Source organism: Rhipicephalus sanguineus, chromosome 1 (assembly GCF_013339695.2).
Source record: "Rhipicephalus sanguineus isolate Rsan-2018 chromosome 1, BIME_Rsan_1.4, whole genome shotgun sequence".
Taxonomy (NCBI): domain Eukaryota; kingdom Metazoa; phylum Arthropoda; class Arachnida; order Ixodida; family Ixodidae; genus Rhipicephalus; species Rhipicephalus sanguineus.
Genome location: NC_051176.1, coordinates 299,923,929 through 299,951,270, shown reverse-complemented (window position 1 = coordinate 299,951,270; position 27,342 = coordinate 299,923,929). Strand labels below are relative to the sequence as shown.

General features: G+C 43.4%; 1 protein-coding gene across 1 annotated transcript in view; it reads right to left on the bottom strand.

Annotated features, from left to right (window-relative positions):
* Positions 1 to 27,342, bottom strand: part of LOC119379359 (coagulation factor IX-like) — a 91,929-nt gene that overhangs the window by 47,084 nt on the left and 17,503 nt on the right. The window contains exon 2 of the mRNA XM_037648667.2: positions 12,471 to 12,498. Within this exon, the coding sequence (XP_037504595.1) occupies positions 12,471 to 12,498 (28 nt within the window). The remainder of the gene's footprint in view (positions 1 to 12,470; positions 12,499 to 27,342) is intronic.

Genomic DNA, 27,342 nt, shown 5'->3' with positions numbered 1-27,342 from the left:
TCTCGTCCGTGCCATGTTGACACCTTTCGACGGATATTAGTTATCGCGGACGTCCAATGTGGGCCGCTGTTACGATAGTTATCAAGAGGCACACCAAGATACCGCATAGCAGTCGCATTCCAATGGATATTTGAGAACACTGAGGGAGTTTGAGCCCACATTCCCAGCCAGAACCGTCTGCTTTTATCAAAATTTATACTGGCTCCAGCGATTTCACAGAAGCGTAACGTAGTGTTTACTGCTTCTTGAACACTAGGTTTATCGATGCAAAAGAAGGCGATGTCGTCGGCATAAGCTAGAACTTTAATTTCCTCAGCCTCATATCGGTATCCTCTAATGCTAGAATTTAGAAGCACACTTAAACATAGTGGTTCCAGGTATATTGCAAAGAGCAAAGGCGAGAGCAGACACCCCTGACGTACGGATGAATTTAACTCTATTATATCCGAAAGTGTGCGGTTTACAATGAGCCTTGTAGTGCACTTTTTATAACAGAGTGAAATACCATTGTACAGTACGTCACCCAACTGCAGATGTTTTAGGAGCCTGAACAGGAAAGCATGCTGTACCTTATCAAAGGCTTTAGCGAGGTCTATTTGAAGAAGGGCTACTTGGTCCATACTACCATCGATACATTCAAGGACTGACCGCGCTATATGGATATTTGTTTGTATAGAGCGGCCTCGAATTCCACATGTTTGGTGGTCACCTACGCATCTAGTGATCACTGTCTGCAGGCGATTTGTCAGCAATTTCGCAAATATTTTGTAATCAACGTTACATAATGATATAGGCCTATATCCGTTAACTCTCTTTAACGCTTCAGTGTCAGTACTTTTTGGTATTAATGTTGTGTGGCCCTGATAGAAAGAAGGAGGAAGCTCACCACGTTCATAAGCCTCCTTAAAAAGTTGCTCAAGAAAAGGAACCAGAAGTTCTTGAAATTTTATGTAAAATTCCGCACTAAGGCCATCTGGGCCAGGAGTTTTGTTTTTCTGCAACATGCTTATTGCAAACCTTATTTCTTCCCTAGTGATGGGCCCATCAACACTAAGTCTGTCGTCCTCTTGTAAGGGTGGCACAAGCGCAATAAAGTGGTCAGCTTTTTCTTCATAATCATCCCGAAGCTCAGCCGCGGTAAATAGTTTTTTATAATACTCTTCGAATGCGGCTCTTATTTGACATGTCTCTGTGCAAATAGAACCACGCGATTCAATTTGCAATATCTGTTTAGAAAGTGCATACCGCTTTTCATCCCCAAGAGCGCTTTTTGTGGGTTCCTCATCAGTGAAACGAGTAACACGTGAACGAACCATTGCTCCTCTATATACTTCTGCATCATGTTTTTGTATCTGTGCTCGAACCGAATTTATCTCATCAACGTACAATCCCGGCTCTTGACTTTCAAATGCATGGAGCTTATGAAGTAAATCATAAAGATAACGTTTTTCAGCAGTTTTTCTTTGGGTCAACTCGCTTGAAATACCAATTGCCTCATACTTAACTTTCTCTTTGAACATTTCCCACTGAGCAAAAATTGGCAGCTGTCGACATTGTGTTACCTCACGTAGCAATTCGTTGACTATTTTTTCGAAACATTCCTCACGCAAGAGCTGTACGTTAAGCTTCCATAGTTCCCAGTTTGGAGGAACCTTACGAAATTTTTGGGGACCCCATGAAACGGCTACTAAGCAATGGTCTGTAAAAAATATGGGCTTTACAGCATAGTTATGAATGTGAGACCATAGGTTTATAGATACATACACACGGTCTAGTCTAGCGTGTGAGACACCCTGAAAGTGCGTGAACTTTACCGAGGAGGGCGCATGTGCTCCCACATCTATTAGATTGTGGTCATTCAGTAATTGCTGCAGTAAAGCCGCACTTGCATCATAACGATTCGTTATATATGAATGATCTCTAGAGTCACAAACACAATTAAAGTCTCCCAACACTATCAAATTTCTGTTAGTGTTCAGCAGCGAAGCTAAGGAGAGGAAAAAAGCCTTCCTCTCGTTTACTTTTGAGGGAGCATAGACACAGACAAACCTCCAATTTTGGGAATGAAAAGAGAGGTCACAACAAATAAGGCGGCCTTCCCCATCAACATGTAGCGACATTAAAGTGTGATTTAACCGCTTTCTTACTAATAAAAAACATCCAGCGGAAGCACCACGTGCTTGGCTTATGTATACATAATAATCTCGTAAAATTTCGAGTGCAAGGTCGGCATCATTAGCAGACGAAATCTTAGTCTCTTGCACTGCAGCAACGTCAATGTTATACTGCTCAAGCACGTGGCGTAACTGCCACTGACGCCTAACATTTCTCAAGCCACGTACGTTGAGTGTCGCTACACACGTAGGGAAGGTAAGTGCGGTAGCCATTTTGCTCACTTAAAGCTTTTGTTGGTCGCCTTTAGCCACAGGGCAACCTGTGGCTTTACCTCCTTTGCACTTTTTAGCAGCACTTTCTTGAGGACGCTGGCATAGGCGGCGCGACCCTCGGTCCCCAAACGAGACGACACGTGGGCCACAAGAGGACATTTGCTCTGTTGCGTCTGACGCACTTGTTCTTGCTTCGTCGCTGAGCGGTACCGGACGTTTCCTGGTCTGGCTGCTATCCATTGCCTCTTCTTCTCCCTCGTCATCAGGAGGCTTTTCTTTAAGTTCTTCCTGGGAGTGTTCCCCTGCAGTAATCTCATCGCTGATGTCTTCGCTGATGTCTTTAGCAGTGTTATTGTGGCTGCTGGGCATGGCTTCCATGGACCCCTACTGCTTCTCTGGTTGCTTCTCCTGTCGCATCAACTACCTCCGTAGCATCCATGAGATGGTCCAGATGCGGCTCTTCTTCGCTAGATTGGCCAGAACGAAGCTTGCTGGCGTAAGTCGACACGCAAGCATCCGACGAATGACCGAATCGATGGCACTGCATGCACCTCGGTGTTTTGCATTGTCGACGGACATGCCCCACTCGCTTGCAACGAAGACACAGTGGAGGCCTACCGGGAATAAGTACTAGGCACTGGTGACCGTAGATAGACATAATATGCGGTATTGAGCTCACAGTGATGGTGTCCTTGAGCTCCAAGGAAACATCCCTATTTGTTGTCATCCAGTGCTCCATACCAGCACACCTCCACACCTCTCTGTCAACGGACTTCACCACACCGTAAGCTTGGAACGCCTCTTCCACACGCCGTGATTCAAGATGAGGTGGAAGCCATAGAAGCTTTAGCTCAATGTTCTTGGTCTCCGGGTCTATCACCATGCACTTCCGCCCTTTTACACGGAGCTCACCACGGGTGACAAGTTTGTTTCGCCGCGCTGCTTGCACACGTAACCATCCATACGTGGCTCATTTGATATTGTCCCACACCTATGATATCTGCAGTGGTCACCACTTCGAGCAGCGCGTCACGGAAGTCTGGGGCACGATACGGTCTACCGCTCAAGTCGGCATGAAGGAAAACGGAATTCAAAACATCGTTACCGGTTGGTAGACGAGGCAGGACGACTTTGTAGCTTGAATCTTCGTCAAGAAACGGGGTTGATGATCCTCGGCCTGAAGCCGATACGCTGTTCCCAGCAGAGAGCATTTCCGAGCACAGCCGTTCGATACGGCTTCTTCTTCTTGTGCTTGACACTGCTTTGCAAAAAGGTCCTATACAGGCTTCATTTCGGGAAGGAACCACATTAGCATATGCAATATAGCGTGGTAGAAGAGTAAAATAAGCACCAAGCGTCGCACAACGCGAATTCTCTAAGCAGGCGTCGCACAATGCGAATTGCGCAACGAGTAGGTTGTTGAATGCTTCCAACCCATTACAAAGGGTTCTGCCTTAAGTCTTCGTCGTCATCAGGCACGGCATCAACAAAGTGCGCATCATGCCTCACATGTGTTTAGCAGGTACCACGGCTCTCCGTAGAATGACGAAAAATGGCACAGTGCCTGCTGCCCTACTTCTCAAAAACTACAATGATTTATAGCGAAGTGGGTTCCTCGCAAGTGCACTTGTATTGGTTGCCAAGGAAGCCCATAAGCGCATAATCCATTTCCTCGGGGTCTCAGTAAAATTACCATGATTTAGAGCGTAGTGGGTTCCTCGCAAGTGCACTTGTATTGGTTGCCAAGGAAGCCCATAAGCGCATGATCCATTTCCTCGGGGTCTCAGTAAAATTACCATGATTTAGAGCGTAGTGGGTTCCTCGCAAGTGCACTTGTATTGGTTGCCAAGGAAGCCCATAAGCGCATGATCCATTTCCTCGGGGTCTCAGTAAAATTACAATGATTTATAGCGTAGTGGGTTCCTCGCAAGTGCACTTGTATTGGTTGCCAAGGAAGCCCATAAGCGCATGATCCATTTCCTCGGGGTCTCAGTAAAGGTCTTCGCCCCCCCCCCCCCCGTCTCTCCCACATCAACATATGTTATATAGCATGACGGGAGAGGGAAATAGCGACCGGGCGTCATCCAATTCAAACTGCATAACTGGTGGTTCCTTTAAAGCTTCCAACCCATTACAGAGGCTCAGCCATAATTCTTCATCGTCATCCGTCGTCGCGTCAATAAAGTACACATAATTCCTTGTAGCTGGTGCCTCGCTTCTCCGCAGAATGACGAATAATGTCTCAGTAGGTGCTTCCCAACTTCACAAAAATTGTGATTTATGGCGTAGTGGGTACCATTCTAGTGTACTTCTATTGTAGCCCCAAGAGAGCTTACAACGGGCTCTAGAAACGCCGCTCTTCCAGCTTTCGCTGTGACTGTGCTGCGATTTCAGCGCAGGCCTGGCGTTTTTTTGTACGTCCGGCCTTATTCACTATAACTCTGAGGTGACGATTTTCTTGTTTCACTTTTATTTATTTGTTTGTTTTATTGTACCCTCAAGGCCAATGTACCGCAGAGGGGAGGGGGTAAAAAAATACATAAATAAATAACAACACAGCGAAAGTCATTAGTTAATAGAATTCGGGAGCGATGATATCTGATATGGCTGAACAAAACTTTGACTTGTCTTTGATAGCAACAACTGCGCCAGGAAGGTGTCCCATTTCGGAGAGGTCCTGTGAAAACGGCACTACTCGGCCAAGAAGAATTTGCCCTTAAAACGCTTGAGGAAAAACACTTAATATGAGCCCTTTTTGTCGACTCCAAGAAAGCTTTCGATAGCCTAAACCATGAAATATTTCACGCCAAGCTGCAAAGTTATGGAATTAGAGGGCATGCTCTTGAACTAATAAGATCTTATTTGTCTCATATACGCCAGTGTGTTAATGTCAATGGGCACACATCGCAAACACTGCGTCTTACGTCAGGAGTACCACAGGGAAGTGTCCTGGGGCCGTTTCCGTTTAACTTATATATTAATAATATTGTCCAAATTCACTCCGAGGCATTTTTTGTTATATACGCCGATGACACCTGTGTTTTCTTTAGCGGTGAAGATGCAAACGAATTACTGAGGAATGCTAACAAAACGCTTGGCGTTCTCGAGCGTTGGTCAAACTCAAATTCTTTACAAATTAATGCGACTTAAACAAAAGCGATGATTTTTCGTCCTAAAGGTAAAACTGCACTGTGCTCTCAATCTTTCAGTTATGGATCCGAAAACGTAGAAATTGTGCCAGCTTTCAAAACCATTAGCGTCTGGTTTACTAAAAAGTTGCTGTGTGATGTCCATGTGAATCACGTATGCTTAGCTGCCTCACGCTTTACTGGTCTTTTATACCGTAATAATTATGCCTTTCCTACTAAAATCAAATTGTTGCTTTTCAAACCACTGTTTATGTCACCGGTGAATTATAGCCAGCTTGTATTGGGCACTATAACGCTCACAAATTGAAAAAAAAAAGGTCTATGTTCTGCAAAATAAAGTTTTACGACTTATTTACGACTTACCCAAAGATCATCCTTCTGCACAGCTCTTCCAAAGTGCTACTACTCCAAAGGTCTAGTATGTATAAATTACGCCTAGTTCTTCGATGTAAATGGGGCATAAAAAATAATATATCAATGCTTAACGAAATAGCAGAACTAGCCGAATGCGTTTCCGTGTACCCTTTTCGGCTTACGGAAAATTTCAGGGTAAAAGCATCACGCACGAATTACGGTGACCAAATGCTAAGAATTACTCTACCCTCTGTTTTAAATGTTTTAGCACGAAATGGTGTTTATAGTGTCAAGGGGTCGGGACGACGACGAAGGCAGCAGTCGGCGTGTCGAAGATAAAACTCTTTATTTGGCCGAACTTGTGGCTCGGAAACGGAAAGTAAAACTACAGCAATACACACTGTGCACTGATAGCGGCGAACAGAGCGTCGGCCGTCGATAAACTGCTCTGCGGTAAGGCGCGTCGTCATTTATACATGCGGCATCGAACATTCGAGCCTTATCGCTGGTGGCCGCGTTAGTTCGCGAATAATCTCAACTGTTCGCGTTTGCGCGCTCAAGCCTATAAGAAGATACTAAGATAATCTGGAAGGTTCCCTGACATAAGGGCACGGCTTGCGCAAGGCGGCGGCTACGCGTGCAACGGACTGGTTACATAAAAATGACAAAAAGAAGCGCGCGGCAATATTGATGTATGTTGTAGGCCTGAGCTTCGAGCTTTTTTTTTTTTTTGTCGTGAGGCTCATATCTGCAATTTCAAACGCGGAGTGGCCTTGTTGTAGTAATATGAGTGATTTTTTTGTTTCACCATTTGAGGACTGCATGGGCTGAATGTTTTTTTTTTTTTTTTCACGAAATGTCTGTACTGCCACTGCGTTATGCCGTACTGTAACAGGTTGGGAAGCCTAGAGCGAAGCTTTTCTTCCCATGCTCTGCGAAGTGGTAAATATATGAAAATGAAATGAAATAAATGATTCGTGACAGGTGTAGCATTGAATTCTTCCGACCTTATGGCTATGATCGTGCGAGGTGAAATGTAGGTTGGAGATGTGATAAGGTTATCTCGGAATTCTGGAAATGCAATTTATGATACAAAGCAAGCGGCGGAAGCCCTTACGTCGGGCTCAGGGTGGACCAAGTTTTGCATGGGCCTTGCGCTTGATGTGCGGCTATAATTGCTAGAAATGAAACGCGCGGCGTAGTTTTGAATTAGTTCAAGTGATTAGATAAGGGTTTCGGAATTGGGATCACAGATGGATGAAGCGTACTCAGTTTTACTCCTAATAAGCGTTTTATGTAAGATTAAATTTAATGATGTAGTACCTCTAAATGAGCATTTGGACGTCCAGCTCATCGGTGGCTGATGCAATAAAAATCAGTAAGTTACACTGAACTTAGGAGCTATAGATAAACGTCTACTGATTCGAATATACAGTATTTTTAACTGTAAACGAATGTAGAGGAACATCTGTTGATGTCAAGCGGACGAAGTACCTTTCCAATGGAAATTATGAAGGATAGGGCATTGCTTTCCTGTTTGGCTTCCTCGAAGGCAATAATTCACTCTCGACCGCGCTGCGTGCAACCAACGCTATGTAGACAAAGCAGCTGCAGCTGTGACAATACCGATGCACCATATTCGACTGTCTTTTTGCTTTTAGTAAAGAGCAAGTGTTGCACAGATCTACGTCAGCATCGAGCGCATTTTTCAGGCTAACATAATATTTCATTCTTACAGAAAATTTAGATGGTGCCATTTTCACTGTTTATAAGGTCACAGGTTGGTCGTGCGCTACAATAAATTCTTAATGAGCTGTCTCCATGTTTTCGCAATTCTTGTGGCAGCTTTCAGACGCAATTATTTCCAACAGTCAACGTCGCGGTACACTGGCAAGGTTTGACATTGCAATGGCAATGGCTGTGTATGATACGCGCTTGTATGCGGCAGTGCCAAGTTCTCGTTGTGCTCTGCAAGTGCTATTTAATTTCTTTCGCGGTACATAGCTCTTTGTGGCAACGTAAGGAACTGCGTAATTCAACAACACTAATAATAATAATAATAATAATAATAATAATAATCAATAATCAATCATTTATTTAACGTGCCCAGGAACAACCGTGAGGTCTTTGTGCAGGCGCACGCAAAAATAAAATCAATAAAAATAAACAATACAATACAGACAGTCTTCAGAAATAAAAAGAGCAAAAACACGTAGACAAAGAGAAATGAACACTAAAGAGGAGGAGTAAAATAAGACAATATGAGAAATATTGAAGGGGAATAAAAAATTAGATTGCACATACACAACTATGCGGAAAGACGGAGAAGAGAAGACTATGTACACTGTGCCATACTATGTCAAAACAGTGCAAAGCTCGGATAAAAACAGTGATTGTGGACTATGAAAAACGTCAAGATCAAGAAAATTAATATTATAAAGACTTTGTATTCTGTGAACGGTAGAGTGTTGGAAGAAGCAGGCGGGTACATGAAACGGTCTGTTCTCTCTGGTTAACTTACGCGGAATTCGAAAATTAACACAATTGAGAAGTACAGGGCAGGATATGAAACCGTGGACTAGCTTGAAGAGAAATAAGAGATCAGAACGATTTCGTCGGCAGTGAAGTGATGGCAGTGATAATGACTCAGCAGTATTTGAACGAGATCCAGAGTCATTTTTAGCAAAGCGATGGTTATATATGCTGAGGAATTTTTTCTGGACTCGTTCAATGGTGTTACCGCTGGATTGAGCAATGCCATTCCATATCACGGACGCATACTCAAGTTGCGGAAGACATATTGCCGTGTACAATTTGTGTAGGGCCATGGGAGACCTGAATTCTCGAGATATTCTACAAACACATCCGAGAGAACGAAGGCCCCGCATAGCAGCACGCTTAACGTGAGAAGAAAAGTTTAACGCGCTGTCAACAACAACACCAAGATCACTGATTTCATAAACCTTGCATAACGGCACAGAATTGACAAAGTATTGAAATGACACGCTAGATGTTTTGCGAGTGATAGACATGAATTTTGTCTTTGAGGTATTTAGAGAAAGGTTATTGCCGTTGCACCATTCGGAAAAAGAACACAAATCTGACTGCAACAAGCGACAGTCGTTAACTGAATGAATTTCCTTAAATATCTTGATGTCATCGGCATACAAGAGGAAAGAAGAATTACGAATGGCAAAAGAAACATCATTAACGTAAATTAAAAATAGGAGTGGGCCTAATACCGACCCTTGAGGGACCCCACTAGTCACTTTATACAAAGAAGAGGTTTGGCCATTTACGGCAACATAACAAGATCTATTGAGCAGATAGCTGTGCAAGAGATTCACAATCGACAAGTCAACGTCAAAGTTCGCAAGTTTAACCATAATCAGTGTGTGGCTGACTACGTCAAAAGCCTTGCTCAGGTCACAGTAGATTACGTCAACCTGTCCTCTCTGAGAAATAGGTGTGGAGATCTGCGTCATGAAACTAGCAAGATTTGTGGTAGTTGAGCGGCCAGCAAGAAAACCATGTTGATTTGGAATCAGTGAGTTTTTCACACTAAAAGACAATATTTTGTGAAGAGCCAGTTCGAAGATCTTTGATAATAATAATAATAATAATAATAATAATAATAATAATAATAATAATAATAATAATAATAATAATAATAATAATAATAATAATAATAATAATAATAATAATGGATCAAGTAAAACATTAAATAATAAACAATAAAATGACCATCTACAGGAGAAAATACGAACAAAAACGAAAGAAAATGTAAGAACAAATAATAGTGAGAACGAGAGGACATATAATACATGAACGGAACACGGGAGATTGAGAAGGGCAACGACGGTAGAGGATGTTCACATACCACAAAGTACAAGGTGAGCTGAAATCTTCGAAGAGTGCAGAGCTCGAGAAAAGAAAACGACTATGGCTTATGAAAGCTTAGAGATGAAGAAGATAAGCATTGTGGATGCTGTATTGTGTGGACGGTTGAGTGTTGACAGAGGCAGGCAGATACACGATCAGGCCTATGCTCTCTGGTTATCTTACGTGGAATTCGAAAAACGATGCAACTGAGCAGTTCTGGGCGGTTTTGTACCCCTGAAAATGCTTGAAAAGAAATAGCAGGTCAGCGATTTTTGATCTGCAGGGAAATAATGACAATGGAAATAATCGAACGGGGAGCGAACAAGATCCAGAGTCGTTTCCAGAGAAGCGGTGATTGTATATGCTTAGGATTTATTTCGGGACCCGATCAGTGGTGTCCCTGGAGTATTTAAAAATGTCATTCGAGATCCCAGACCCATATTCGAGTTGGGGAAGACATATTGCGGATATAGGTGCTGGAGAATCGAATTCTCTAGATATTCTGCAAACATAGGCGAGGTAATGAAGACCCCCCATAATTACGCGCTCAGTGTGAACAGAAAAGAGTACGGTGCTATCACCGAGATCTGGCGAAGCTTACATAACGACGCAGAACTAACAGAGTATGAAAATGATATGGTTGCTGTATATTTTGCCAATGAAGGTAATGTCCTTGGTCTTAAAGGTATTCAAGCAGAGGTTATTGTTATTGCACCATTAAAAAGAACATAAATCTGAGTGCAGAATGCAGCAGACATGAACAGTATCAATTTCCTAGAAAGCTTGGTGTCGTCGGCATACAGAAGTGTAGCGACCACGGCAAGACCTGTTTTTACTTGCGAATGAGCGCCACTCCGCTCTCGTCTGTCTAGCCGTCAACATGCGCACTTCTCGCCTCTGTTAAACCGAGCTCCCAACAGAATTCGGAATGGCACAAGAAGCATCGTTAACAAAAATTAAAAAGAAGAGTGGACCTCTTACTGACCCATGAGATAGCCCACTAGTTGCCTTGTACAAAAATGACGTTTCTTCATATACGGTAACATAACATGATCGATCAAAAACATAGCTGCATGTGGAAGAGATTGAGAAGTGAAGAGTCAACGCCAAAGTGCATAAGTTTAACCATGTGACCGACTACGTCAAAAGCGTTGTTAAGGTCACATTGAATCAGTATCAGGGTGTTTTTATTTTTTTTTTCAACATATTTTCTGGAGGTCCTCCGGGCGAAAGGCAGCAACATGCAATTTGAATGTGCCCGAAGGCCCTCACGTGGCAGCAGCGGTGCCAACCTGCCCTCTACAGACGTGGAGATCTACGTCATGAAACTAGCGAGATTTGTCATTTGAGTGACAGTTGCTGGAACATTAGAAAAAAAGTCTACAGCCAAATTCTGAAACAGGACTAACGGACTTGCGATATACCATTACGAATATTTCTCTTCGCATAGCTATACGCTGATTGCTTAGCTGAGGCAAAATGCCGATGGCACGTGCACCTTTTCGGCTATGAAATCGATGTGTGGTCGCCATGCATCATAAACTGTGGTATCTAATGCGATTGCCTGCTAGGCTATTTCGTTCATTGTAACTCATGTAACAGCGCGAAAAAAAATGGAAAGGACCACGACAGAGACAGAGTGTATGTAAAGAGCGCCCTTTACACTCTGTCGTCCTTTCCACTTTTTCACGCTGTTACATGAATATCTGTAAGACATAGCACATGCGGTATGTCTCCGAGATGACAACACAATGAGATGTGCACTGGCTGTTGTAACGAGAAAAGGAGGAGGGCACATTTACTTGGATTAAGTAAAAAAAGATCATGCTTATTGAGCCAGTTCTCCGACGTATTTTGGTAAACATGCAGCCGTCCGTACACGGGTAGAATATTGTCTGCAGTTGTAAAAAAAAAAAAAAGCGCGATATCGTCCACATAAGCGTAGGCTATTCCTTGGTGACGGGGAATAGTGATCATTACTACATTAAATAGCACCGGGGAAAGAAATGAGCCTTGAGGTACTCCTCCCGTTTGAGTGTAAGCAGAAGAAACGCCACCTTTAAAACGATAAAACTTTCTGTACACCAGGAATTTGCGAACCTACGATACTATGTATCCCGTGAAACCGAGGGAATCCGACCATGCATCAAAATACAGTGTTCTACAGTATCGTATTCTTTAAGGACATCTAAAGTCACCAGAGCCGCACATTGGTTATGGCGTCATGCTAATTGCAGTTTTCTAAATCAATCTGGGAATTCCAGGTTGAGCAGCCAGCCCTGAACCCAGTCTGACGGGGACTTAGAATTGATCTCTCATCAAAAAACACGTTCATTCGGACATAATCTTACTCATCCATATAAAACCATCAAAGTCATTGATTGCTTGGCACACTCTTCTTCGGCGCCAGCTTGTTTCCTTGGAATAAAGCCTTGGAATAAAATCTTCTGGCAATCTACCCAAAAAACGTCTGGAGGTCTATTATTGTAATATCGATCGGTTATATCGTATTCTTGAGGCAAGAACGAAATGGAGCTTTAAAGCCACTTGCTTTAAAAAGGTCTCACTGGCGGGAACACTCATGGTGTCGCCAGGTGCCTTCAGCGACTTAAGAACAACAGCAACTGCTTGCAGGGACTTGCAAGCTTCTGTAAATGTTCACACGATATGAAGGAATGCCGAGTAACGTATCACTTACGTTCGTCGTCTTTGTATTGCTTCAAGAACTGCAAAACAGAAAACAAAACAAAAAAGTCATAATTAGGAAGCACTGTTGCAGCTTCGAGCAGGTGTGAACCATTGAGTTATCATGTAGTTCCAAGAATCGCCTGCGGTTTCCTTTCGCTAAACGGTGTAAATGTTAACTTTTTATTTGGACGTGAAATCGCCTGCGGTAGATATGGCGACTTCACATTCGCAGTTCGGTTACATGCAGAGGCTAGCATTAATTTTGCGAGACATCTCCCTAAAGGACCATAATAAAGTTTTTCATCCATCCATCCATCACACTATTCGATTAGATTATTGATCGAAAAATAGCAGTCTTCTTCCACACGGAGGCGCTATTTTTTGCTCACTACCTCAAACAATTCCGACAGGCTGAAAAACAAGCCGAACTGTCTGCGGTATCTATCTATCTATCTATCTATCTATCTATCTATCTATCTATCTATCTATCTATCTATCTATCTATCTATCTATCTATCTATCTATCTATCTATCTATCTATCTATCTATCTATCTATATATATATATATATATATATATATATATATATATATATATATATATATATATATATATATATATATATATATATATATATATATATATACACAGTTTAGTGGGTCCGGAGAAAGAGAAGACTCCGTGCACGACGACGTTTAGCTTTTCGCCTATATAGGGCCGAAACGTCTCTATCAGCGGCCTAGTTAGTCCAGGTATACGGCAGTGTATTTAGATGTATGCGTCGTGCTGCATTCTCCTCGCCATTCTTGGCTCGACAAGCATCTCATTCGCCCTCGTGACATCGCTGCGCGGACGAGTGCGCGTCAGCTTGGTTTGACGTTCTCATTTTGCCTGTAGAGTGCGAATGGAGTGGGTATAACCATAGACGATGCATGACAAACTTGCCACGGGTGCTGTGCGAATGCACATACGGACTCCATGAGGTCACACGTTATATAGGGTGAAAATAAGCGCAATCGTACCACTCGCATTCACGGTGTAAGAAAAATTATTCTCACACCGTGGTCGCATTGCTTCAATCACGCACTTCACTAAATCTTCGCTTCGCATATAGATTTTAAGATATGCGTTGCATATTAATCTCTTCCTTTTTTTTCCCCCATCTTCGTCGTTTGCTACGCTGCTGACCGTTCACTTTCCAGCTCGGTTTGTTCACACGCGCGCGCGCGTGTTTGTGTGTGTCACATACGCTGATTTTATTCGTAGAATAGTCCTTGCAGCATTACTAAAAAAAAAACAAAACAAAAAAAGGAGACGAAGCAACACGAGGCAGCGCAACAAATATGAGTTCGAGCGAATTCGTGGCCGCTTGCTATAAAGGTATACATACCACATCAGCGGGCACCACGATCTACTCCCGAAAATAGTGCTTAATGCTGAATGTGGACGTCATGTTCCTCTCCATTTTTTCTTGGAATTAGCGCTCCATAGCTTAGCTTAGTAGTTTTATCCGTTCGTGTAAGCAAATCAGTATTTGATTGCGACGAGTGTTACAGCAACACCATTTGGCCGCCGCCGTTCGGTTAGCGTGCTGAAAAATCCGAATGCAGGAAGTACACCGATCGTAGTGAGAAATCTCGCCTGGCCCGATTTGTATGCGTCTCACGTCGCTACGTCGACGTTCTTTGCGCGAAACGGAAGCGTCGAGATTGCATCGAGTCTGCTCAAGATCAGAGACTGCCCTTAATGCATGCGTACGGTACTCGGCATACGTACAACAAGTACAGTTAATTAACGTCACCCCGATAACGGTTCTAAGGAAACCTTAAACGCCTAGGGCACCCGCTGCGCGGACGGAATCGCAATCAAGAGCGGGGGTGTCCGTGGTCCTCACGACACGGAATGCGCGCTATTTGGCTCCGTGCCACGACGACCGCGGACGTACCCGTATGCAGTAGGTAAGTACAGCGGCCAACTTTGTAAGTGGCAATGATTCTAATGTCGCTCGCTCTCTTAGGACAGCAGGAATGAGACCACAATTGTTATACGTCGTGTAAATGAATGGAATCGTCAATAATTAAGGGAACCCTACTAAATCACTCCGTAAGCAGTCAATAAATGAGCGCGATGCTACATTTCTGCCAAGACTGCGTGTCCCGTTAGCCATTTAGTAGATGAATAAAATGAGGTTGTGCGTTACTGAGGAAAAATACCTCGCCAGTTGTTTGCCGATAATTCTGTCTTGAACCTTCAACACCCGACGCATGGGAGAAGTGGCAAGCAATAGCAGTTTTCGTTAGCTAAACCTCCGCTGTACGTGTGCTGTAGAAACCGCTATGGTTGGGACTGTTCGAGCATTAATGGCTATCTTGCTACACCTCTGCGCAGGCGAGTGCTTACAAAAAGACCACTTCGAATGTACAGTCGCGCTCAATATGACTTGCAACAAGGGAGCGCGTGGCCTCACGAGTTCAAAGATTGCGCATGGCTTCGACTTGCTTCATTTCTGTAACTAAATGTTTTTTTTTTCTTATTTGGGGACATCCTCCAGTGAGAGAAGAGCGTTCAGTTGTACAAATAAGGGCTAGCGGAAGGAATGCGCACTCATTAAACTCGTGAGGCCACGCGCTCCCGTGTTGCAAGTCATATTGAGCGCGACTGTACGACATGGAACTGTAGACATGGAACTCGCCACGAGCGCCGCCTCTCGGCAAACATCTGCGTTTCACGACGGGAATGCATCGATACTCGAAGACAGTCATGTCGCAAAGGCCCATCTAACTGTACGCGCCGCATCGTAGCACTCACTGTGCATTCAAGGCATTTTTTTTTGTTCCTGGCTTATTAAGTAGATCTGAAGTACTAACATTCAGCTCTAGATAACCCACCTTGTTTTACGTTTATTGTCCGTACAGAGGACATCAGTTGGTAGCTGGGTCGGTCATATTTTCTGCTGCAGCTAATGTAACACTTAATAGCGGCGTTAGCCAGCGCTGTGGGATTACACAGCAGACCTTGCACACTGCATCAGAACGAGTGTAAACATGAGAAGCGACACGCAAGTTGGTTAAAAAGCCCACAGACTATTTTCGGCCGGCGTTGTGCAGCTACTTCATAATTATATGAAACCGAGCTACAAGGGCGCATGGACGTCTGTTCATTCGCATTATGATTTTATATGGAGTGAAGCGTCTCATAAAGGACACACAGTCATGCTGCAGTGAGTTTCAAGTAATTATGGGCTAGTAGGCAATGAAAAAAAACAGATGATGAAGCGAAATAGGCACTATAATGCCATTATCATGAAGTGGCTTTACGGCTTTTATTTCACTGAGAACAGACAAGAAAGAACACTCTCTGCACAGACTGGACGCAGGTTTAGTATTTCGATACACGGTTGGAAGCTTAGCGCCTGCCTGTCCATTCGTGTGTGTCGTGTTTTCTTTCTTTTAATGTCTCGGCTTCCCATGAAGATTTCATGAGCCCTGACGACATTTATTTGTCAATTGAAAATGGGTGTGGCACACGCATGGGGATACACGAAAAAAGAAAAAAGCCCTGATTATTGCGCGTAGTTGTCTGTTACGACTGTTCACCATGTGCACTGTGTACGCGCACCTTTTGAATCCCAAGCTACTCGTCTGCAGGCTCCGGGCAATGTCCTGTAGGAGCCTGGGAATATTGTCGGCGTATCAAAAACTGTCTTTTTATGTGAATCCCGTCTGAAGAAGCGACCTGCATTCTATATTAGGGGCTTTGCTGGTAGAAAAGTGACGCGAGCCGCCATTGTGAGAGATAGGGCAAGTTAGCCCGCTCTCTGCCCCACCGCTTTCTTGTATGTCTTCTGCTATTTCTCCAGCGCTTGTTATCTCAAAACACAACATCTGACTTGCTGCTGCGTGCCGTTATGCCTTGTGTTCGCGTGTACACAACCGAGCTGAAGGTACTAAATTCACTACGGCGTTTATTGCATTGATTTCTCTTCTGAACTCGGGCACTGCGGTGCCTTGTTTACAGCTTAGCCATACTTATTAGCAACTGCACCTGTCGAGTGCAGCAGCTTTCATTCAATCAGTCACTAATGTATTTAAAGGAATACGTACTGCGCAAATATGGGTAGGTATTTGTTTTCCACGTGTGATTTACACCTTCGTAACGAGCTGTGCGACTCACCTAAGGCCGTCTGGACACACGTGCATCAAGCATGCAGTCACGTTTCGTGAGCCGAGGCTGAGATGTCAGGGAACGGTGACTGAACAAACTCACCTAAGCGCATGACAGAATGCGTCAGAGTTGAGTTTATTCGTCCGAAACGCTGGTTCTTTAAAATGAATCTTTGGTTAGCGTCTAACCACGTTTACTTTTAGATCATTTCCCAACCAGACTACCAAATGTTAATCTTTTTCTAAGCTCAATAGCGCGGGTTCGATTCCCGGCTACGGTGGCCGCATTTCGATGGGGGCGAAATTCAAAGAGCACCCGTGTGCCTTGATTTAGGTGCACGATAGAGAACAGGTGGTCGCCATTTCCGGAGAGCCCCACTACGGCGTCTCTCGTGGTTTTGGGACGTGAAACCCCAATTATTACTATTAGTATTATTATTAGAAATGTTCATCTTTAATTCTCTTTGTTGCGCATTTTGTTTTGATGCAATTTGGAATGACGTAATAATCAAAATAGTTGTAGTTCTAACGGTCAAGGTCCGTCACCGTTTCCGCTTTGGCTTTTTCGTCGTGCAAGCGTGCGAGCATGAGAAGTCTATCCCATTGCAGAAAACCAGAATGGCGTTCGAAGTTCCCCGCTATGCGCTGGACAGCAAATTCAATAAGACCTGTAGCAGAAAACATGATAGCTAGGTGGGCTATTTGGTATCGCATTTTTATATGTATGTATGTATGTATGTATGTATGTATGTATGCATGCATGTATGTATGTATGTATGTATGTATGTATGTATGTACGTATGTATGTATGCATGCATGCATGTATGTATGTATGTATGTATGTATGTATGTATGTATGTATGTATGTATGTATGTATGCATGCATGTATGTATGTATGTATGTATGTATGTATGTACGTACGTACGTATGCATGCATGTATGTATGTATGTATGTATGTATGTATGTATGTATGTATGTATGTATGTATGTATGTATGTATGTATGTATGTATGTATGTATGCATGTATGTATGTATGTATGTATGTATGTATGTATGTATGTATGTATGTATGTATGTATGTATGCATGCATGCATGTATGTATGTATGTATGTATGTATGTATGTATGTATGCATGCATGTATGTATGTATGTATGTATGTATGCATGCATGTATGTATGTATGTATGTATGTATGTATGTATGTATGTATGTATGTATGTATGTACGTACGTACGTATGCATGTATGTATGTATGTATGTATGTATGTATGTATGTATGTATGTATGTATGTATGTATGTATGCATGTATGTATGTATGTATGTATGTATGTATGTATGTATGTACGTATGTATGTATGTATGCATGCATGCATGTATGTTTGTATGTATGTATGTATGTATGTATGTATGTATGTATGTATGTATGTATTTTCTTTCGTCTAGTAAAGTTTCAGTTGTGAGTGAGCGCTTGCGCCGTGTGTTTCCCTTCGTCCTGCGTCGTCTATTTGCGCTCAAAGTTTGATATGAAGACCTGTAGCACAGTTGGCGCGGCCAACGAATTTGCTACGCATGTCTAGCCCTCGCTCGCATGCATGTCCTTCACGAAACACAATGCACAGTTAACGTAAAGCACGCTTTTATGTAGTGTCGTAGCAAACTCACAGTATTGTGTGCGTTTATGTATGTGTGTTTGCTTGCGCACTTGTCAGGAGCCGCGATCGAGTGCGATGTCGGAGAGCAGTTCACTATCCCATTGTGTCACCACTCCTCTCCCGATTCTGATCTTCCTGTACATTCATTCCTGTGTTACATTTCCGTCCTGCACGGACGGAATATATATATATATATATATATATATATATATATATATATATATATATATATATATATATATATATATATATATATACGTGTGTTAAGCTTTTGTGATTGAACAGCTTCATCCTCCATATTTTTCTTTCGATCGTTAGGGAGGTGAAGGGGGAGGTGGGGGGGCTGGCTTCCGGAACACACAGTGCCGCTGTGTTGCGTTCCACAGCGTCCTCTACCCGGGCGTGTTAATTGAGCTTCATGCTCACTGTGTAATGTAAACACTGTTATGACTGCACAGTCGAATGTCGTCGTTGGGGTATATAGGTCTCAAAACAGCCCCAATAAGTGAACTACGTTTGCAATGATTTGGAAACCAAATTCCTGGGATAAAAAAATACCTTGAGCTGACGTTGAATTGATGCACAACGCAGGCCTTGATATAGAACATGCTGAACATGCTTTATTGCAAATATCCATTAAAAGAGAGAAAGAAAAGGTGATATAATGTTATTTGAAAAGCGCTATTTTATCATTTTTTTCCATGCTGACAGTTACTTTAGATTTGCGATTACCATATGTAAATAGTTATGGTATTTTAACTCTTTCGGGACCGTCCCATTGGATCATCGATCATATATAATGGTCGACGGCTTTCCGTGCGCTGCCAAGCTCAAATTTTCGCGCTTTTTTACATGTATTGCTATCTAGCGTGTAGTTTTACCACTTGACTTTCGGTTTCGGCATAGTTTGACGTTTTTCCGGAAAGCGGCGATACATGAGAAATAGATATGAGTGTAGCAGTGGCAGCGAACGTAGCAGACCATGGCGTCGGGCTCGCGTCAGGCCGCCCAAAGAAACCGACGTGAATCACGTTATTCCGCTGCTTCGACTGCAGATTATCAGTCGAGCAGCAAAGAGTCCAGAGATAACTTTGACAGCTCGGATTTTATTTCGAAGAGCGATTCGGACGAGGACCGACCTGGGACTTCAGCTAGTACTCATAGGTGAGCGTAGTTTCACATTCGCTTTTCTCGCGAGTAGCCAAAGAGGCTTGCTATTTGTTTACATTGTTTTATTTATGTTTGACAGAGTCTCGACAAGCTTTTAGAGAAGAGCTCATTTATTAGCTTCTCAATCTTGACGACGCAAAGCTCCACCCCCATCCGCGAGTCACGCGCTCCACAAGCCAGAAAGTGTAGACAGGCGCAAGAATTGCAAGCTGCATTATGAGCAAAAGAAAACCGAGCTGAAAACAAATGTTTTTTGCAGTACCTGTAAAGTGCATTTGTGTTTTACTACTGCGCGGAACGGTCTCGTCGAGTGGCACAAGCGCCATTGGGCATGAGCATTGCACTTGTTTTGAGGCACACCAAAAAAGTGTTGTAGATATGTGTACCAAACTTTTCACATTAAGAAAAGAGGTAATGAGCCATGTTTTGTATATATTCCAGTTTTATTTTAATGTAGTATTTTTGCTTAAGTATCTATGTTCATTCCAACTTTTTTATGTTGTCCTTTCAGCAAGTGCTCAAAAGGACATTTTTTATTACTACTATTTATAATCTTTATGTGTAATATTTCAATCTGTGTGAAAGACCATTTCATTAGCTTCATTTTGATGTACGTAACAGAGATATAGCGCTATGACGTGATTTAATAATAATAAAAAAACGTTTGACACCCTTCCGGATTGCCTCTTTTTTTACACGGTCCCGAAAGACTTAACCACCTCGATCACCTTGTTTTCGGGAATAAGTCCGACGCTATGCCTGCACAACTACACACATAGAAAATCGACTTGTCGAAAAGCGCGTGCGCGCTTTACCTAGAGTACGCATGCACAGGTAGCCACTATAGGTAGATGGTAGAGTAGTGACGCATAGGCGTTTGACAAGTGCACAGCGATGGCCTTTTGCGCTGAAGGAATGCTTTCACAGAGACGCACTTTATAGTGAGAGCCGGAATTCGTGCACGTACTCGTTGTTACGCATCAGAATGATAGTTCGCAGTGTTGTAATATTGTGCTGTTAAAACGAGTAGAAGAACTGAGAGAGAGAGAGAGAGAGAGAGTACGAAGGTATCTCTGAACGTGCTTAGCAGCAGCAATTCCTTTCTTGAAGCGGGGAAATCAGCTTAGCCGGCCGTGCCGTGTCAGACACCTGTTGCATAACAAAGTGGGACTGCTGCGTCGCACGGCCATTTCGAAGAAGCGCACTGTTTGTCACGTTGGCCGGTTATCGGCCTGGCCTCTCAACATGCGAGCAGTGAACCGTGTTTACGTTTCCGTACGTATCGGTAATGACGGGTACATGCATTGAAGTGTTTGACGTTGGAGCAGTTGTGCTGTCCCTGCGGTTGCTTCCGCAATGACACGAATTTAAAAATAGCTGTAGCTTTTTTCGTCTGAGCGCTTATTTTCAAACAAACAAAACAAAAACATGCGTACCTGGCAAGCATGCAGTAATGGTCAAAATTTCCGGAGCCCTTCATTCACTACGGCGTCTCTGATAATCATATCTTGGTTTTGGGACGTTAAACCCCAGATATTATTATTATTATTATTATTATTATTATTATTATTATTATTATTATTATTATTATTATTATTATTATTATTATTATTATTATTATTATTATTATTATAAGCATGCAGTAAGCTTGTCGAAAGGCTACGATTGCCTATAAGTGACGTAGTCTTACTGAGTTGTCACATGGTCACATGAATCCACTGCGCGTAACGCGAAACATGAAGGAGCGCACGATTGATGGCATTGCTGAGCTGATCACAGAATAACCCACGGCGACACGGTACCGCGCCAAAATCGGTGACACTGATTTTATCCTACGTACAGTACTCACGGATTCAAACAAGACAATTTAGGGCTAAGTAACGCACATACTTTCGTCTCCACTGTCTTCATTTCGGGTCATACTGGCGTAATTTCGACTCGAACGCGTAGATCAGAGCCAGCACTACCTTTAGAGGCTACATTCGTCGGGGTATGACGTGGTTATCTCGAGCAATTGCGAATACCAGTCGCTATACTAAAAAAGTTGATGTCTAGTTTGAATCCTTGAGTACAAACGGGTCCACTGTTAAAGGGAACACTTGCGTGCAGGGCATGTTTGGATTTCGCTCCCTTGCAAAAACATAGTGGCTTAGATTTGCATAAAACTACTGGTGGTTGACAGTTCTGCCTCTTTTTGACAGACTCGTGCAGTGCATGAACAATGTTTCCCTGTCCACTTGCTGTTGGAGGGCCAGCAAAATGAAAGGTGCTCATTGGAGTGTTCCCTTTAACAATGGACCGTACTGTACATCCTCAGCCACATGTTTCAGTGTTACTGAAGCCCATCATGCTGGAGGGAATGTTGCTTTTGAGATTACGAAGTGTATAAGGGACGACAACTTCAGGCTGCTCCCTCTTGTCTGGGTGAAATTACCACAATGGGACGTTCTCCTCCTGAAACCGCCGTGCAATCTCCAGTGTATGCTGCTCAGCGCGGGGGTGGTGGGCTCAGCAGAGCGACAGCTAGCCTAAAGTCACAGCTCTAGGCAGTGGACATTGCGAGTTGAGCGATTATTTCAATCGAAAAGTTATTGCAGAAAGCGTTTGCACACATAGATAACATGAAGGAAAGAAGGAACATTTAAAAAGAAAGGGCGCCTCGTGCCAAGCCGGTATCACTACTCGACCTTTTCTATCTTGCTCATCATCGTTGTCAGCCTATTCTATGTTATGCCTGCAAATTTTTAAATTCCATCCTCTGCCGACCTCGACCACGTCTCTTGGTACCCATTCCGTCGCTCTGACTATTGTTTTATCCCATTTTTATCTGTGCTCATTACGTGACCTGCACGTATCCATCTTTTTCTCCTAACGCCAACTAGGATGACGGCTACCCCGTCCGTTCTCTAACCCACTCTATTGACTGTCTATCTCGTAACGTTACGCATATCATTTTTTGTTCCATCGCCCGCTTTCTAGTTCTTAACCTCTTCGCGAGTTTATTTTTCTACAAATTTAAGCCCCGCATGTTAATACTGACAAAATGCAATGATTGTACGCTTTCCAGTTTAGCGACAGCGGTAAATTGGCGGTCATGAGAACACCTACCGTCCAGCGCATCCTTATTGCTCGGTGAATTTCCTCTTCTTGAGTATAGGCTCCCCTGCCAGTAATCGACCTAGATATACATATTTTTGTTCAGTTTCTAGGGGCTGGTTGCTAATCGCGAATTCTTTTTATTTCGCCAAGCTATCGAGCATTATGTTTGTCTTGTGCATATTCACCCTTAACTCTAACGACTTCTCGGTTTAGACCTTCAATTATTTTTTGCAACTAGTCGCCATAATTGCTGAAGAGCACCATGCCAGTTGCTGAAATAATTTCCGTTAATCTTTTTACTATTTCTTCTTAATCTAGTCGTTAATGTACCTCTTCTTAACATGCAGTGAATAACAACGGAGCGATCGTATCCCCTTGCCTGACCCCCTTTTTTCGATAGGGATTTTTCTGCTTTTTTTAAGGAGAAGTAGGATATAGGTGTGAGATCCGGTATTCACGTATGTTTCAAGTACTCCTTGACGACGCACTGCCTCCAAAACTGCTTGTATATCTGCGGAACCGAAATTCGTAGTCTATGCGAGCCATGTAAAGGTGTTTGTTGTATTCAGCAGATTTCTCATTTATTTGATCGATCGCATGAAGTCGATCCATCGTAGAGTACCCCTTCCTCTCGCTAGCGCTTGCTCTCTGGGTTGATTAAAGTCAAGTGTGTCTCTTATTCTGTTTGAAATTACCTTCGTGAGTATTCTTCACGTCCCCTGCTATCTAGCGAATTTCACAATAACTAATTTCCTTTCACGTAAGCGAAATAGAAGGTGTGCTCACACATACTAAATCATCTCGTTGCATTTCTGGGGCTTCTACTACCCATTTCCCACTCCCCCAGGGTAGGGTCGCTAACCGGACGCTTTTCTGGTGAACCTCCCTGCCTTCCGCCCCTTTTTGTTTTCTTCCTTGCTTGCTACTATCAATCTACTATCGATCAATATCTCCTATCATGATAATCGCTGCCGAAACGTGCAAATGGATACTTGGCAATTCACTGTCATGAATTTGATTGCGCGCCGTATTTTGATAACAATTGTATTGTTTATCGTAACACAGAGAAATCTCCCCGAATGATAGCAGGGGTTTCCGAAAGGCAGCGAGATGATTTAGTATCAGTAAGTGCACCGTCCGTATATTTCGCTTATGAGAAGTAAAATCAGTTATCTAGAGGGTGTTCCTTCGTAACAGCCAAACAGCTGTTACGAAGAATGAGCTTCGTGAATTGAGCCTCGCACTTCTGTCGCTTATGCGAGAATCTTAATTTCCGGACAAGACAAGGCAGAGCTCAAGCAGAGGACCTGGCGGTATACAGAATGCGTTCGAGGGTAGGGGGCATTGCGCTCGGTTTAGAGTGGTGCAGTCGCGCAGCAAACATAACGCCCCGAAAAGCTGCAGCTGCATGTCCACAACAGGCGTGAAAGAGTGCAGCGGAAGTTGCTGCAGTTGTCATTCGGGCTCTGCCGACTGCGATGCCGGAAACTGCAGTGCGGGAAACAGCTGGTGCCAACGAGTCTATGACGTCATTGCCATAGCCACTTTGTGCGTCAGCCGCTGTCACAGGCTTAACGACGAGCGCAGTTTTCATGTTTTGAATGAACTCGGTGGCTTTCTTTGCCTGTGTTTCGGTAACCCGGTGTTCAGTTTGAGCGAGAGATTGCATAATTACTCCTAAAAAGTAATTAAGTTACGTTATTAGTTACTTTTCTATTTTTAAGAATGTAAATAAATTACATTACAAATTACAGCTGGCCGCAAGTAATGACATTACGTTACTATTATACTTTTCAAATTTAACAAACTGGGCTAGATCAGTCGTGCACTAATGGGTAGTACATACAGCACATGCACACTGAAATCTCAGAGACCTTTGTTCCCACACTCCGATTAACTTGTCTTTGTTCTTTTTCGTTCCTTGTTTGGTCGATTTCTTGTGCCATAACAGAAACGGACGGGCTAACTTTTAGCCATAGTAATTGAGAAAATGATAAGTAATTTTCTTCAAATTACTCGATTGAAGAAATTCATTACATTACTCATTACAGCAATCAGCTGTTCCAATCTGATGCTTCAATTCCTCGCCAATCATTCAGTATACAGGAGCATAGGCCACTTTGACCACTTTTCTTCAGTCCGGCAACCACCGTTTTCGCTGTTTTAACGCGATAGCGTTAAAGAGCTCGTTCCGCGGAAATTCCGGTGTCGGTGTCGGCGTCGTTGGTTGTGAGCGAAAAATCATCTTGTATAAAAGAAATAATAAAAAAATCTTAGGTTCGAGTGAACCCAGGCCGTCTGCATGGCAAGCAGGTGTTCTACCACAGAGCCACTCCCTTGCTTGGAATTGCACTGAAATTAACTTTAATGCTTCACAGACATACGCGTCCTGTGTACAGGTGTCACAGTGCGAGATGTAATATCGCAGTAAAACGGGGTACAAGCGTATATTGCCATCGGGCGTCACACCATGCGAACTGCATAACGAGTTGGTGGTTTAAAGCCCGCCACCCATTACAAGAGGCACACACATTACTGCGCGTATTCCCTTACGAAAACGTAGTGGGTACATGACAACTTCGAAAAAGTATCGCGGGCGTAATTGCTGCTGGTTTAAAGCATGCCACCCATTACAAAGGGCACACACATTAGTGCGCGCATTCTCTTACACACACGTAGTGGGTACACTGTTGCCATAAAAGTGCTGTTGAAGAGGGCGGAAACCTTTACCTTTACTATAGGTATGTCGAGTGTGTGTGTGAGACCGGGCGACTGAACGTCATGACAAGCGAAACAGAGCACGATGAGGATGGGGCCGGATATCGCTATCGCGTTCAACTCTTGAAGGCGAAGCTTAAGCGTCCCCCAATATTTTTCATGTTCCGCACGTAAACGAGTGGGTATAATATAGCTGCGCTTGGCGCCTTGGAGACGTTGCAGTTGTTCTGTCACACGTGTCGGGCATTCACCCCATATTTTTATTTTACGCTGAGCAGGACGGCTGCGTCGATTGAGCGGCTATGCTGCCGGTAGCTTTGTGTTATAACAGGTGTTTCACGTGACTAGTATCAAAGATCTGAAAAAAAAAAGTGGTTGACCTCAACTGAATTAAACCCCACGACATATGGTTTACCGTTATGCGGCGCTCGTTAGGGTATTTTTGTATATTGCGTTTCAATTAGTTCATAGATGTGAGACAGAAGCAACAACAAAGGGTTTATTTTTATTTCACGCGATGTATTAGAGCATATATGGCTATTGAATTAAAGAGTGCTCAAAGGTGAGCGAATACGGGTATCTCACATAGTTACCTGTTATGTCATAGCAAAACACTTAAACCGTCGGCGAACATGTTTGCCTTCGAGGGGGAAGGTACGCGCAACAGAACGCGAGTCGCCCTCAGCAGGAACATGGAAGAGAAGACGCATTGTCCCAGCGATGAGACGCTCCAAAGGAAACGGCACCTCTACAAATAAGTGCCGCATGGCGCGTTGAACAAAGGACATCGTCTGGCCCTTTTGGGAATTGGCAATTAGCTGAGGCCTTCTGGATGCTTCGGTTGCTTCAACTTGCTTGCAAATATCGAAGGGTCTTTTTGGGAAAGCTTCCGATGAAAGTCACGAGAACAGCGTCGTCGCCACGGTCTCTGGCACCAAAACGCCGGCAATTGAAGCACGCCTGTTAGGGTTCTCGGCTGCGAGTCTCTGTAGAGGATTTCTACGATGCCGGCGATGGCTATAGTGGCTTGAGTAGAATAGAAATTCAGAGCTTCGCATTAATGACACTCTTTATTGCTAGACTGCCGTACTTGTGCGCATTTCAGTGACGCTAGCATTAGTCCCTCCGATCGAAACGCAAGTTGTAATCGCTGACAAAGCTACTGTCAAAGTACCGTTAGGGAGCAGACTTAGTTCATATAACCGTAACGAGAACTACTATACTGCTGCTACTACTACCACTACTATTATTATTATTATTATTTCTTTATATGCACAGAGGAAATAGGGAGGGAGCAAGCTGGCAACTGCCGCCTCGAGGGGCACAACGCCTGTCTACTCCTTCGGGAAGGGGAATAGAGGAAAGGAAGATAAGAGAAAAGAAAGAGGAAAGAAAATTGGAAAGTTAACAGATAACGCATACAGGGACAAAAATAAGCAGTAGCTAGCACGGAAAAATGTCTATAAACGCGAGGCCGGGTCGGTTTTGTTCCAATTTGTTTCCAATACAGCGGCGTTTCAGTATCCCAACGAATGTAGCGTATTTGCTCCTTCCATGAGTGGGGGATGGACCGGAACTACCTCCGGCTAAGTATTTTATCTCTCTTTTTTTGTCACACAGGAACTTCCAGAAGCTCTGCTTAAAATTGCAAGCAAAGAAGAAGCCTTAAGTTCAGCTAAGTTTGCGTTAGTTTCCTAAATATTTGTTCATGGCAACCTTATTTTCACATTTATTTTTGCAGTAGTTTGGCACCTGCACATAATAACCGTAACTTGAGCTAGCCAACATTTATGCGTGCCTCTTGCAAAATGTTCTTGATAGGATTGGCGACTCCGTTCCTGCTTGTAGGGTGAGCGACAGGGAAGGATTTTCGCCGGCGAACGATCGCTCACTAGGGATATACGAGCGAGTGAATGAGGCAGCTGGTGTGACACTCCTGGCGATGTTTTAAGCCTGTATTTTTTTTTCGCTCCGGAGCGTGGCAACAACGCTGACCTTTCTTTGGAAGTTCAGGTAGGCGCTTTGTTGTAGTTGACCCTGTCACATCAAGTGCTTAACGCGCCTTTGTGCCGCAA